Genomic DNA, 15220 nt, shown 5'->3' on the forward strand with positions numbered 1-15220 from the left:
ATTAACTGGGATCCGTACCAGTTTAAATGAGCATAGTGTGTATGTATGTATGTGTATATGTATATATATATGTGTGTGTGTGTATGTGTGTGTGTGTGTGTGTATATATATATATATATATATATATATATATATATATATATATATATATATATATATATATATATATATATATATATATATATATATATATATATAATTATGAATTGTTGTGCTACTATAAATATTAGTCCGTTCTGTCTGATAGGTAAACAAAGAGTGTGTGCGTGGATTGTGGGCTGGACAGCAGCAAGAATTGGTTTTCCTTCGGAACCGCAACCCAGAGAGAGGAAGCATTCAGAACGCTAAGCAGGCTCTCAGGAACATGATCAACTCCTCTTGTGACCAGCCGATTGGATATCCCATCTACGTATCGCCGCTGACCACCTCCTACTCGGACAGCCATGACCAGCTGAAGGACATTCTTGGGGGGGCAATAAGTGTGGCAAATATCAGGAACTTTATTGTATCCACATGGCACAGGTAAAGCTTGTTGGATAGTTGTATTTATTGATCAACCGTAAACTCTCAGGAGAGTTGAATTGCACAATAAAATGAAAGCAGCAGAGCGCTGTGATGCGCGGCCATCATGGGAACGAGACAAGTTGTGCCAGATTCAAGGATGTACATAAACACAATGGTTTCCATAGATCATCATTGTTTATAGACCTACAGAGATGCCATTCTATCTGTAAGATATCTTGCAGTGGCCCCAAGCCACTGCATGATTGGACAGGCTTCTGTCATTTGGGGTGGTACTTGTCCAGAAAACAGGGAAAGCGGAGGTATTGTTAAGCCGATTTTCTGAGCGTAGCTAGAACCATTTTCCTGATGGTTATGATTGTGAACGAATGGTGCGTGTATAGGTATGCTGGCTGGAGGGATCTTTTTCCTTCAGATACCTCCGGCAGTCATTACCATGTTTTACACAGTAGCTTCTTGTAAAGAGGCTGCTGTGCTAAACCATCCATTCTGAATCAGGCCCATTGTTTGATAAAAAGATGTGATGTGGTTTTGAATTTATTATTCTTATTATACCCTTGTTTTTCAGGTTAAGGAAAGGTTGTGGTGCAGGATGTAATAGCGGCGGGAACATTGAGGATTCTGGAACTGGAGGCGGGACCTCCATAAATAGTAACAACCCCTCAAATGCAAATGATGCCCAAATCAGTGTATCGCAAGGGGGCATACCAGGAGGAACAGGACATGTACAGACTTCACGCCTCCAACCTCCAGGAGTTCCCCACTTATCAACACTAGGTGAGGCAGATCTGATGTATATATGTGGTAGGCTCTCTGGGATTCAGAAGTGCTATGCGAAAGCACCAGATGTGCTGATATTGTGGGGTTTTCAGTGCCTAAATAATGGAAGACTTATCTATCAAAAAAATGGCGGCAGCTGTGGTCTTAGCCCCCTATCCCAATTCTCATGAAAGAATTTGTACAAATGCGTCCACATACATCTCTCTTCACGTTAAACAGATCTTCTGTAGCTCTGTGACTTTTTCTCTATTAAAATGCATGTTATTTTTTAAACCGAGCAAATGCAATGCACAAGCCGCTTCTGCTGATTAAAATCATATGCGTCATGCCTATATTCTGTGCATGACTGCAGCTGCATCTGCATAAGAAATGCTGGAAAATACTGTAAAGTAGCATTTCGTATACAGATACAGCCAGAGTTAAACAGAGTATAGGCATGACGCACAATATTTTAATCAGAATTTGCTCCATTTAGAGAATAAGACGTGTTTTGCAAAATATGACTAACAATTACGGAAGAGTCACACAAGAACATATGGTACTACAGAGCTCACGCGTTCTGTAAAGCAATTTGTAGTGCATTAATGATGTACACCCAAGGGTAAAAGTTTTGGGAACGACACAAATATTCATAAAGTCTGCTGCCTCAAATGTTATCTTTGCAATTCGCATATACTCCTGAATGTCATTAAGAGTGATCAGATGAATTGCAATTAAATGCAAAGTCCCTCTTTGCCATGACAGTGAACTTAATCCCAAAAACATTTCCATGTTCTTTAAAGGGAGGATGGTGCTTCACATCCTTGTTCCTTTGTTCACCATGGTTACCTGCATGGATACACATGTAGTCATCATTGCTTTGCACAGGCAAGGGTATTGCTGCTAGTAAGATTGCATCTCAATCAAACATTTATAGGCTCATTAAGAAAGTCAAGGGGAGAGCGGTTCACAATAGCTGTGAGGAAGGCTTCAGTACTAAACGTACCGTACAGTCTCCTAAAGTAGCAACACCAGTGCCACGCTTGATCAAGATTGGCATCAGGCAGGTGTGTATGTGCAACTGCATGCACAGTCAGGGAAGACATTTGGAGACTAGCCTGGCGTGAAGAAGGGCAGCAAAGAAGCCACTTCTCTCCAGAAAGTGAGCGGCCTGTCAGCGTGGGGGTGGAAGAGCGGGATGTGGCTGGAAGAGCTTACACACTGCCCTGAGTTTAGCAGCATGTCAGTTCTTCTGGCCGCATCCCACCCCCCGCTGCGCTGACCACCTCAGAGAGCGGCTGTCTGCTCCGCTCTGATAGCCACATCCCTTCCTCAGCCTATCAGGGCAGCACAAGGGCGCGCAGTACAATATGTGAAAAGGGCAGGAATAAGTTAAAAAACCGGGATGGGCGCGGCGCCCCCTGCAAAAAAAACCTTAGCCTGAACACTATAGTAATACGACAAATGGTCTAAAAAACGCTGAAGCAGCAAACTTTTTGTGAAAACCAATACTTTTGGACATGGCTGTATGTAGACACATCTGTACTAGTGTCATATATTCTTATTCAGAAGTTAATTACATGATGATGCCAGACTGTTCTTGATAGCAGCCAGTTAATCCTCTTTCTTATTACTCAAAACCAATATATTTGCTTGAATGAAGTATCCACCTTTGCCAGTTTCTCATTTCTGTCTAAAAACATCTATCAATGGTATATTCACTTTTTCCTTATGTGAACTTGGTTTTCCTCTTCAACAGAGTAACAATTGTTAGGTTTGTGCTACTGTACTTTGGGTGAAACCGATATGGTTTCTTGCAGACAAAGTATTCATTGTAAATTCTTTCTTTTAGGAACCAGCCACAGCTCTCACTCCATGCAGTCCAGCCTTGTTAGACATTCCCCCGCTCGTGGTTCTGTAGCTAGTCAATCATCTTACTGCTACAACAGCCGTCATTCGTCACTTCGGACTTCTACTACAGGTTTTGTGCCTTGCCGGCGCTCCTCTACCAGCCAGATCTCTCTCCGCAATCTCCCCACATCCATCCAGTCCCGACTGTCCATGGTAAACCAAGCAGACCCTACGAGTCAGCAGCCTGTTGTGATTGGCCTGCCTTCCTCCAGCAGCTCGAGCCAGAGCATACCTGCATGCAAGCGGCACACTTTAGTCGGCTTTTTGGGAACTGAAGGAGGAAACAACCTCATCGAAACACAGTCTTGCGGCAATTCAAGTCCAGCCACACATTCAAGAGCCAAAAAAGATGATGTTGTTTATAGAGTACAGGTTAGACTAGTTTATATTTAGCCTTCAAGTATTTTGTACCTGACACTGTCCGTCCTTTTTTGTATGGGCCGCATATATGTTAATGTATTTTCTTGCAGTCACAATCCATAGATCTTACGTTCTTAAATGACACAGACCTTATTTATTCTTTGTCATAACATGCACTCAATACTCCTGATTTTTAACATTTTGAAAAATGATTTATAAACCAAAGCTACTTTGTGTAATATGTCATTGACTTGGACAAGTCCATTCACGCTGCATTTTTTGGTTTCCATAGATCGTGGATCCAAGCCAGGTGCTTGAAGGAGTTAATATATCCAAAAGAAGAGAGTTGCAATGGCCAGACGAGCTAGTTCGGCTGAAAGCCGGGAAAAATAGCTGGAAAGACTGGAGCCCTCAGGAAGGCATGGAAGGCCATGTAGGTTTTGCCGATTACTATTAATATCTCCAAGGGAGAATTTATTTTTATTTTGTTGACTTTTTATCCTCGATCATTAAATTGACTGAACAATGATGGATCTGTGAGGACAATTTAAATTAATAAAGTGGTTTGTTTTTCGTTTATTACGATCATAGTTTATTATGGAAGTTATTGCTTCTCAGTCTAATTACTGTTCTGTGTATCATTGGTTGGAAGCTAAGGGTATCACGCATGGACATCTCTGCTGGGGCAGATCCTAACATGGCCGATACATAAACGTGCATTACTTCTGGTCTGAGCTGTTGGTCATACATTACACGGGCCACAAGTTGGGTATTTTCCAGCCAGAGCGTCGCCTTCATGGTCTTATAAAATAGCCATATGTTGGAGACTGTTAGGAGGGTGCAGCACATTTGGTATACTGGCACGGACATTGGAAGGGGGCGTTGCTTAGTAAGTCTTACTGATTTGCCGCATCAGCCTTCCGCAAGGTATGGAGATGGAACATAAATACAGAGTACTGCAAGTGTCAGATGTCACCAAAATAGGTACTTTATCTTCTAAAATTAGAGCTATTGTCATAAGGTAGTAAAAATTGATAAATCTAAATGTTTCCGAGACCTTATTTATTAACGGTTTCTTATATAGCGCACACATATTACGCAGAGTATAGTTGAACATTCACATCAGTCCCTGCCCCAGTGGAGCTTACAGTCTATATTCCCTACCACATGTACATGCACACACATTAATTCTAGGGTTGATTTTGTTGGAAGCCAATTAACCTACCAGTAAAATTTTGGAATGTGGGAGGAAACTGGAGTACCCGGAGGAAACCCACGCAAGCACGGGGAGAATATACAAACTCTTCCCAGTCAGGGCCATGGTGGGAATCGTACCCATGACCTCAGTGCTGTGAGGCAGTAACGCTAACCATTACACCATCCTTGCTGGGGTGTGGTATATTAACCCGACAGTCGGGATTCTGACAGTTATTAGTCAGACGTCAGAATCCCGACTGCACAATGTGGGGCACGGTGGCGAGCTGCGCTCGCCACCTACTTTTTTCTCCCTCTATCGAGGTCGTGGACCCCAACGAGGGAGCAGTCGGGATTCCAACGTCCGGCACCCCTTCCTGCCCAATACCGAACTATTTTTGCAAAGTAGGGATAGTTAATTTGAGATCACGTTACCAGTCCTGGGTGGAAAGAGAACCGTAAAGTCAATGAATACTACATAGAACGGCAATTCCCTATAATGGGTTGAAGCCATTTTTTACATGAAACCCTATATTTAATATCCGTATATATGTTTTAGACGTCTCGTGTCACAAGGGCCAGATGAAATGCAAGTTAACATTGACAGATGTCTAATTTTAGTCTTTCTCTTTGATCTGTTCCCCCCCCCTCTCTCTCTCTTGTGTTGGTTTCTACAGGTAATTCACCGCTGGGTGCCTTGCAGCAGAGACCCATGTAATAGGTCCCACATTGACAAAACTATCCTGCTGATTAAGATTGAGGACAAATATGTTGCTGTGATTGAAACTGGGGTTCTTGAGCTTGGGGCCGAAGTGTGAGCCTCTGCGGTTCAATCATCTTTTTGAAGCTTTCAGTGAGGAGTGAACTTATAACTCTGTTTGGGGACAGAGAGGTTGGAGATGGATAAAGGGCTCAGATGCAGCCCAAACATGTAAAATTATTATTTTTCTGGTTTTATGTTAATCCTCCACGGATGTTCACCTGCATAAAGGATATAAACAGAAAAATGATGAGACCATTAACTTATATGTATAAAGAAATAATGCTATGCATTTCATATGCTTTAAGTCCGAAACTATTGTATTTCTCCGTTCAAAATATGGTCTTCATATTTTTCTAATTTATTTGCCAAAAATTTTTGCCATGTCTCCATATTGTAGCATGTTGTATTTTTTTTTATTACGATTATTATTATTATTGCAGTACTTTTTTTTATTCAACTGTGCAAATAGTCAGTTTTTTTCTGCAAACCGTAAGTGTTTCCGCATCACAGAACACTGCTTACTCCAGTTTTATTTTGGGGTTTCATTGCCTCCCGTGGCAACTTTTATTTCTATTGAGGAAACTGCACTAAACCAGATTTCTTACAACAATGCACTAAGAGATAAAAAAAAAGTCTGATATTGGTCAGAATGTTTATTTAAAAATATATATAGATATATAAATATACAGAAACAAGTACCATAATTTTAATTGATTTTATTAAGGAGATAAAAAAATACATTTTGGCCTCTTGTTCCTACCTTGTTTTATAAAATACTTAATCGCAAGACTCTTACCATTAGATTACACTCCGGTGTACCAAAGCCATGCTTTCAGTTCAGTGATATTCCGAGGGAAGTTGGGAAAGCCCCATTAATACCCATTCTACAATCGGATTATTATATATTGCACCACGCTATCTTGTTTACACCACTTTTGTAAAGTGTAAAAATGAAATACAAATATTGCCGTCTTTGGCAGATGGCGCCATTGTTAGTCTGTTGATTTGCACACAGTAATGCAGAGTAACACGGATGGTATACATCGGATATATTCAGAGTTCTCTGTAAAACTTTATATTTAGATTAGGACTGATGGCTAAGAGCATTTTTTGCATTTGGTGACGCTACATACACTGGATTTCACCAAAATATCTAGCTAGCGTGTTGCCTAATGCAGTCCTGTGTCTCCATGGTTATGTTTGTTCCTGAAACAAACTGTTGTGGTATAGTGGGTCGATGGAGTTTAGATTGTTATGGTCGACCACAGTGTCCCCTCGCATTGCTCGCCATGCTTCGGGCACACTACTATCCAAGTGGACATAGAGTTAGAATAAAAAATGATCCAAGTGGATCGGCAACAAAAAAAAATCCTGAAAGTCCTGTCTACCATGGTCCTGCCAATCACCCGCCATTGTCTAACTAGCTCTAGCAGCTGCGGACTATCTTTACGCATCTAACTCAGTCGACTAAGGGTGGTCAACCATAACGTGGTCCATCCAAACAGTCAACTCTGCATCCAATTACCAATCAAACAACCTATAGAAGTTTCTGCGGGGAGCCTGATTTATACAGGCAGTGGTAGTCGCACTCTGGTTACACAGGGGCATGTGGGGATAGAATGAATGGTTGTAATCTTTAATATGGGACATCTTGCATCATTATGAAAGCATATCAAAACACTACTTTTTCTATTATGTCCCTCCCTGCAATATCCTACATACGATAAAGTTTTCAGTATTTATAACTGTGAAACTGAATTATACTTACCTGTTGTTGGTTTATTAGATTGAAATTTCCCCATGCGTTTCCTGAGTGTGACGAATATCTTGTAGCTGTGTTTGTAATGAGATCACTTTCCGCCTCAATATTTCTATATAAAGTAATGTTTTTATTTGGTGGCCAAGAACGGCGAGAGCAGCCAATTTTAATATGAATGTTCTGTTATGACATTGCCTTTTCCTTTCCTTTTTTCTTATTTTTAATCTCGATTTTTATAATTTATTTAAGATTTCTTTTTGTATTCGTTAGGTATAGAAGCTCAGGAAAAAGCTGTGCGTGTTGAACATTTTGCAATATGTTTCTTGTGCTGTTTAGAAAGTTGGGCACCGTGCCTACCATTGGTAATGTTATCCATTGATTACAAAATAACTTAATTTAAAAAAAGAAAAAATGGACAAAATGTGACAATTTTTTTTTATTTGATGCCAGTGTTCATTGTCTTAATTCTACAAATTAAAAATTTGGGGTTTGTTGTTAAACTCTAGTTCCTTGGAAACAGAATATCAGTTTTTCCTAAAAATGGCTTAAAACACTCATGTAACAGTGGATAATTTATCGGGATGCAAAATTAGTCTCCAACATATTCGTATAATCTCCGTTTTCAGACCTAAAAGGTGCCAAACGGGTAGGGAGGGCATTCTTGTGGATGAACCAGTATGTGTAACAACATTGCAGTCAGCCAGTTGGTTTGGTACTCCTACCATAGCCACCGGAACTGCTAATAGATGGATCCAATCTAAGTTGTATATTTGGGCTTAAGAAATTGACATAAAGGACACAGCAGCTGCTGCGCAAAAATATGGTAATGCCAGACACTAGAAAGCAAAAGACACAGCATGGGTTGAACATTGCAGTATCTGCAGTATCTGCCCTGTGCGTGAGCTTGAGGCTACTTAGAATTGCGTATCAGACCCAATGCTGATGCCGGCCAATCTGCATAGTGACGCTCATCCGAGAACACCTTGAAGTGGGCAGAAGCCCTAGTTTTGAAGGGTGTTTCCCCTTTCTGTCCCTTCCCAAAACAGCTGTAGCCTGTTAATCAGGCTGCAGCTTAGAAGGTTCCGCTTAGATTCTCACAGAACACCACATACACCATTAGAGATGTACATAAACCGTCGGGAATTGGCCACATATTAAACAAGCTCCTCGTACTTTCTGTGTTCAGAGTACTGTCATTCACCGAAGGTGATTGTTTGTCATGTCTCGTCTAAAAGGCAACATCCCGTCATTACACAGGTTGGTGTCTTGCTATAGAAGTCACATATAAGATGAGGAACGTCACCACAGAAAATATTTTATGAAATAAATGAAACCGATTATCATCGTTATTGCATTGCGAAGGTGAAATTACACGTTTATTGATCCTAGTAACCAAATGTATGAATGCCGTGCTTGACTTGCCTAAACAATGGTTTTCCTTGTGGCCACTCTTCAGTCTTTGGCTTGGCACTTAGGGCGCCCGTACACTTGTCTGATTTGGGCCCGATTTCACCGGATTTGGGCCCAAATCGGATGGGTCTGCCATCCGATCCGCTGCACGGTCCCCTGCACATCGGATAGGAGTTGGAGGTTGGAAGGGCCGCACATAAGATAAATCGGATGTGCAACTGTTAACAGCACATTGTGGGTGCTATTTAGCACCCGCGATGTATGGCAGCCGGGAACGCCATGCCATTGAGAAGAGGCGCTCTGCAGCTGGTGGCTGGCAGAGCACTGCGGCAGTAGAATAGCTCAGGGAAAACGTGTCAGACAAGTTTATGGACACCCTAATTCTTCCTTCATGAAATTAACATTCTAGAAGTGTCATAGAATGTTCCTAAGTAGATAACTGAACCAATATTCATGTAATTGCACCTTGATCACTAGGATCCAGTGGAACAAAGATAAAACTGCAACCAAACAATTCCCTATGAGCCAATGATGTCACTTTGCCTGCGAGAACCTAGTAGTAACCTGTGGTTAAACCAATACTGCTCCCTCTGGTTGGTTGAGCTCACTACATTCAGTGCAAGCAGCTGTTATAAAAGTAATTTTTTCACAATTGATACTTTTCGATGAAATCATGTGTACACATTACACCTGCTTTTTCATACCTACTTGTATATACATCTGTTTAAACTAATATAGGCTTATTTAGTAATCTCCTCTACAGAGGACACCGCAAGCAAAGCACCAGTAGTTGTTGCCCAATTATGGAATGTATATTCTCTGGGTTTTTCCCAGTGTGTCTATGTGACTGCTGAAACATTAATGCATACACTCCCATGGGCGGCCAACAAGAGACCTGCATTACTTCTATCAATTAGGACAATGGTTTACTTATTTAGTGCAGTAGCATAGAAGGAAAAGGGGATTGTGTATCTGCCCAACATTTCCTACTGGCAGGTTACTCCGCTGGCCATATAAATCTCAACACACACACACACACTATTCAATGTACAAAAAAACTGTTCACAAATTATTTAAAATATTACAATTACTTGCACTGATTCACTAGCTAAACCCACTTGGGTGTAAAACATTTTCTTTTTATTGTACACCTCTAGTTAAGCATTTGCATGTGGAGCAAACTTCATTGCAACATTTGACCCACTAGTTGTACCGATATAATGCTTTTCCCGTTGAAAGGAGTTTTTATAATGGCGTCTTTAAACGAATCATGTAGAATAGGTTACACCAAAGTCCTTATCATCTGTTTGTGTGTTTGGTTTTGTAAATGACACTCCTTTATTCATGGCCAGCATAAGGCATCACTGTGCTGTCATAGGGGAGAAATTAAATGTACTCCGTCTACACACACCTGTGATAGAGGACGGTGGAGGATGAGCTCTGTGTGTCTCGGTTTGTGTCTGTGTGAGTTGGGAGGGAGTCTTTTTTTTTTTTTTTTTCAGCAGATCGGAAATGTAAACTGTTCTTTTCATAAGCCACAAACCTTACCAGTAGGTTAAACAGATGCTGATCAGAACATTGACCCTAGTGTCGATGTGTGTCCATTTGATAAAGAATATCACAGGTTTAATAACCTCTATTACAACACTCTATGTGGAAGATGTGATATAGTTATTGCACACGGTTTAATGAATAAATGGGAACAAATCGGTGTGAACAGTTTTTGCAGCCATAGCTTCAGAACTTGCCATTATAGCATCTGAGCAAGTTTAATAGGTTTCTGCATTCTAAACTTGCAACTTCAAACACATGTATGCATTTTAAGGAGTAGTTACACTATTTTTTAGTTGTAACTGAATCCCTTTCATGCATTTTTTTTTTTTTTTTTGGATCAACCGATTCTGAATTTAAAAATGTGGCTATTTTTTTTATTTGATGGTGGTTACCGGTGCTTAGTACTGAAATATATTGCTGAACGGTCAATCTTTATTTAAATGTGTTCCATGGTAAAACCTTTTCAGTTAGAGACTGATCTTGACTTCGACATAAGCAAGTCCATAGTGGACTAGACTGCATACTACTCCACTATGGACCCGCTTGCTCCTGCAGCCATATAAGACCATGTTACATTGGGTGTGGATCAATGGACCAACAATGTTATGGTGGACACTAAAGAGTCAACATGCATTAGGTCCGCAATGACAGTGGTTGATACATGGTTTTTTTTAGGTCATATGACCACCATCCATACAGATGTGTACCCTTGTGGCCTTGCTATGCTTGGCACGGTGGCTCACCACTATTGCCAATAGAGGTCCCCACGGATAGTAAATCACACACATGTTGAGAAAGCATGTGGAAAACTCAAAATACATTTTCTAATTAACGCACGTTGACTTATTGACAGTGTACCAATCCATTGTTGATCTATCATCTTGATATTATTATATTAATGTTTTGGAACCCTTTCATACATGTCTAAATGCGTGGGTCAGTTTGCAGAAAACTTACGAAGGGTTAAACTTTTTTACAAAGCCACTTTTTCTGAAAGATTGTTTCATTTTCCAAAAATGGAATGTTCCTATGAGCAACCAATCAGAATATACTTACTTGTTAAGCATCTTCTAGAAGATAATAGAATCTGATTGCCCATAGCAATTTCCCATCTTCAATAGAAACACCATCTTCATAAATAAGCCCCATAGAGAGTTGCGGTCAGTGTCACTTCTCGGGTAAGTAATTTAGGTGACCCAACTCTACTTTGCCAACTTTTGAGGGTCAACCGATTTCGCTGTGTAACATTTTTGGCCTCTATTCTCACATCCATTGTTTTTTGTTTATGGAATAGGTTATCCAGCCTCACATATATGGTCTATACAGAAAAATATTAAAACATTTGTAATGGGTACGAGCAAGCTATGAGAATATGCTCAGGCAGATGAAAATAAAGAGGCCTGTGCTGTACACTCCAGGTACTTTACAGGTTCTAAGTGTCTCCGCAACAGCTTATGTAGCCAAGCAGAAAATAAGGTCAGTGCTGCTAAAGCTTGGTTTCAAATGGCCTTCTGAAACTAAATATAAATATATATTTAGACTGAATTAAAATATATAAAATTAAAGGTAGGATGTTACGAAGAAGTCCACCAAAGGAAATATGGATGCTCAATATATGTTCTTCATACAGGGTTTCTGCCAGCAAAGTGCAAACTACAAAAGTACAATTATGGTTTACGTATGTCACAGTTCTTGGAAACGGTCTGTAAATATTAATTTGTATAGTTCTCAAGGACTTCATAATAAAATTATTTTCTTTTTCACATAAATGGTATTGTCATTTATTTCTGTTGCATGTGTATATAGTGGGTGGTTCCTGATCTTTTCCGTTGTTTCCACTGGCCCTGATTCCGACCTAATATGAATGTGCATTGGACTGAGAGGAGAAAGCCGCCGCCCACACAGTGGATCGCTAATCGCTACTTGCATTTTTTGTATCCATTTCTCCTCGAGCATGTGCGATGTGTATGGTACGCATTTTCAGTCATTCGATAAACACTTGATTTGGGAGTTCTAGCAGTCAGGTCTGAGTCAAGCTCAAGGTGCCATACACGTTTCGATTTTAGTGTGCTGTGTGTTTTGAACTTAATTGGTGCTTTGTGATTTGGACAATTGGATGGGATGCAATGTACTGTTGCAATGCAATTTGAGCCTTTTTTTTTTTTTTTAAGTTTATAGTCGGCTAATGGACATTGCATCGCATGTGCTACAAAAGTGATTCGATGCAATGTAGCATGGAAAGTACTGCCTGCCCATACTTCTTGTGCAATACAATTTTGTACCCACGGGGACGCGCATCGCATCCCCGCAGGTACACGGTGCGATTATAAGCACATGCGATGTGTCTTGAACTTTAAAAGTTCAAGACGCATGCTATAATCGCAACATGTATGGGCACCTTCACTATACGATATTAATGATTTTGCCCTTGCACTGCCTATGAGAACACCTGCACTACATAGTTTGTCCAGGTGCAAACTCAGTTCTCAGGACCCCACACAGTTCACGTTTTCCAGGTCACCCAACAGGGGCATTCAATATTCACTGACACATTTTAAAAGATCTATAGGTGGAGCTAATTATTTCACTTGTAATTCTGTGAGGAGACCTGCAAAACATGCGCTGTGCGGGGTCCTGAGGACCAAGTTTGAGAACCTGTGATATATTGCATACACACTGAACTATATTGTTAACAATATTATACAGCAGCCACATCCAGGAGCATGCTGCATGTACAGATGACGGAGAGTTAATGACCCTCAGAAGCTTACATCATTTAATATGCATATTGTTAAATAAAGCTGTATAATGTATACACACCTCTACCTCTTATGAAACACTGTTTTTAAGTATAGTTGATACTCAGTATTCCTGTGTTCACCAGATACTATAAATACTGTAAAAGAATTGTTGGCTGTGCACAAAAAAAAAAAAAAATAATAATTTCACTTCTGAAACACCACCATTGAAGGATCCAGATTCTTGGGCTTTATTATTAGTGCTTCCTCTGTAACAATTAGCAGGTGACAAAGTAATTGCCTATTAATAACTTCCAGCACACAGACTTTCTATATACTGTAGGAACATTCACCATGCAATAATCAGACCATCTCCTTGCATGTGAGTACCATAAGTCCCAGAAGCCTACGGTAGAGGGTTACGATACAAATGGTAGACAATGAGTAGAAGGACCACTAACGGTTGACAGTAAATAGGTAGACACTAGTATCGGTTTTTACCTATGGGCTGCAGCCCACTTCCCTAACCCCTGAGTTCTGAGCATAGAAGTCTTATTTATATATATACACATATATATATATATATATATATATATATACACATATATATATATATATATATATATAAATCCTGGAAAAACCGCACACTGTCCCAATCCGGATAATAGGGTGCAGGGTCACATAAACATAGTATATTGGAGAGTTTAACCGTCAGGTAAAACAAATGAAATCCGCACACCAACTGAGTAAATTTTAAAAGAGTGTTTCGGTGGGTGCTCCACCTTCCTCAAGGGTACCCTTGAGCACCCACCGAAACAGGTTGTCGGGTATCTGGGCTTTATGGCTGGTCGCAGGTCTCCTTGGTGGAGCTACACTAGATAAGTGATACCTGGACCCTTTTTTGCATACTGTGTTTGCCAAATATGATGCCATGTGTCTATTTTTTCACTTGCTGTGATGTTTAATACACTCTTTTAAAATTTACTCAGTTGGTGTGCGGATTTCATTTGTTTTACCTGACGGTTAAACTCTCCAATATACATATATATATATATATACACATACATACATATACAATGTACCAATGCGCAAACGTCTCTGATAATAGTTTCTCAGCCCAAAGTGGAATGTGGGAACGTAGGTGCCGCTCAACTTCAAAAGAGGCTTGCTCGAACCTCAGACAGTACAGGCATGCAAAAGAAAAAGGAGCGCACCGTATAAGTACAAGTATCAAGTTTACTAAGGATAAAATAAGCAGCTCACATACATGTTAGTAACTTGTATTCGACATATCACCATAAGGCTCATGTCACATCGACCGTTCTCGGAGGAAATACAGCACAGATGAACGGTGTCAGGAAGCTTCTCAGCAGGACACTTTGGCGGTACACAGTCCGCAGCTGCTGAATCCACAGGAACGATGGACGGAGACGTGTAAGGTAGTCAGCAAGTCGGGAAGCCACGCCCCATCGCGTTTCGTCACGGATAACTTCGTCATATATATATATATAGTACTTGTTTCCTAGCACGGCGCCACCGATTTTGATTGTGAGCATCGCGTCGGAAAAAATCGCGTCCATCACATGCCAACTAAATCGCATGCGATGCGATCGACGCGATTTTGGATTATTTTTAATGTGAAATGCCTCAAAACACCCCATTTTAATAGAATCCCCCCATATGTTTCAAATGGGCCCCAATTTTAACGCCACCCCGCTATTGACGCCAACCCGAAGCGTGGCGAGCGCAGCGGTACGCGTCCTCCGACCTTTTCATACCCCTACTATCCACGTCGGCGTGGAGTTGAGAATAGAAAGTGTGGCGAGCCAACGCGGATACCTTCGCAGGTACCGCGTCCCCTCGCTGTGCTCGCCACGCTTCGGGCTCGCTGCGCTCGCCACACTTTCTATTCTCAACTCCACGCCGACGTGGATAGTAGGGGTATGAAAAGGTCGGAGGACGCGTACCGCCATGCTTGCCACGCTTCGGGTTGGCGTTAATACCGGGGTGGCGTTAAAATTATGGGGGGTGCATTAACCATGCTTTTTACACATATTCAATGTGAAATGGGCCATATTGCCCCATTTCACATTGTCACCTATGTCAAATCGGGTTGATCGCATCACGGGCCATTACGGACGCGATCAACCTGATTTTCACTTTAACATTGTTCCCTATGGTGAAATCACGTTGATTGCGTCGGTCGCATCGCGGCCCCTTATTAGGGGACGCGATTTTCACTTTTACCGG

The 15220-nt window shown here is 40.9% G+C and overlaps 1 protein-coding gene across 6 annotated transcripts in view; it reads left to right on the forward strand.

Moving 5' to 3' along the window:
• Positions 1 to 12001, forward strand: part of PCNX1 (pecanex 1) — a 97834-nt gene extending 85833 nt beyond the window's left edge. For all 6 annotated transcript variants that reach the window (XM_083166001.1, XM_083166004.1, XM_083166002.1 and 3 more), the window contains 5 exons: positions 248 to 522; positions 1091 to 1299; positions 3134 to 3564; positions 3845 to 3985; positions 5424 to 12001. In XM_083166001.1, the coding sequence (XP_083022127.1) occupies positions 248 to 522; positions 1091 to 1299; positions 3134 to 3564; positions 3845 to 3985; positions 5424 to 5564 (1197 nt within the window). In that variant the 3' untranslated portion in view covers positions 5565 to 12001. The remainder of the gene's footprint in view (positions 1 to 247; positions 523 to 1090; positions 1300 to 3133; positions 3565 to 3844; positions 3986 to 5423) is intronic.
• The last annotated feature ends 3219 nt before the right edge of the window (positions 12002 to 15220 follow it).

Source organism: Crinia signifera, chromosome 12 (genome assembly GCF_055691185.1).
Source record: "Crinia signifera chromosome 12, ASM5569118v1, whole genome shotgun sequence".
NCBI lineage: Eukaryota > Metazoa > Chordata > Amphibia > Anura > Myobatrachidae > Crinia > Crinia signifera.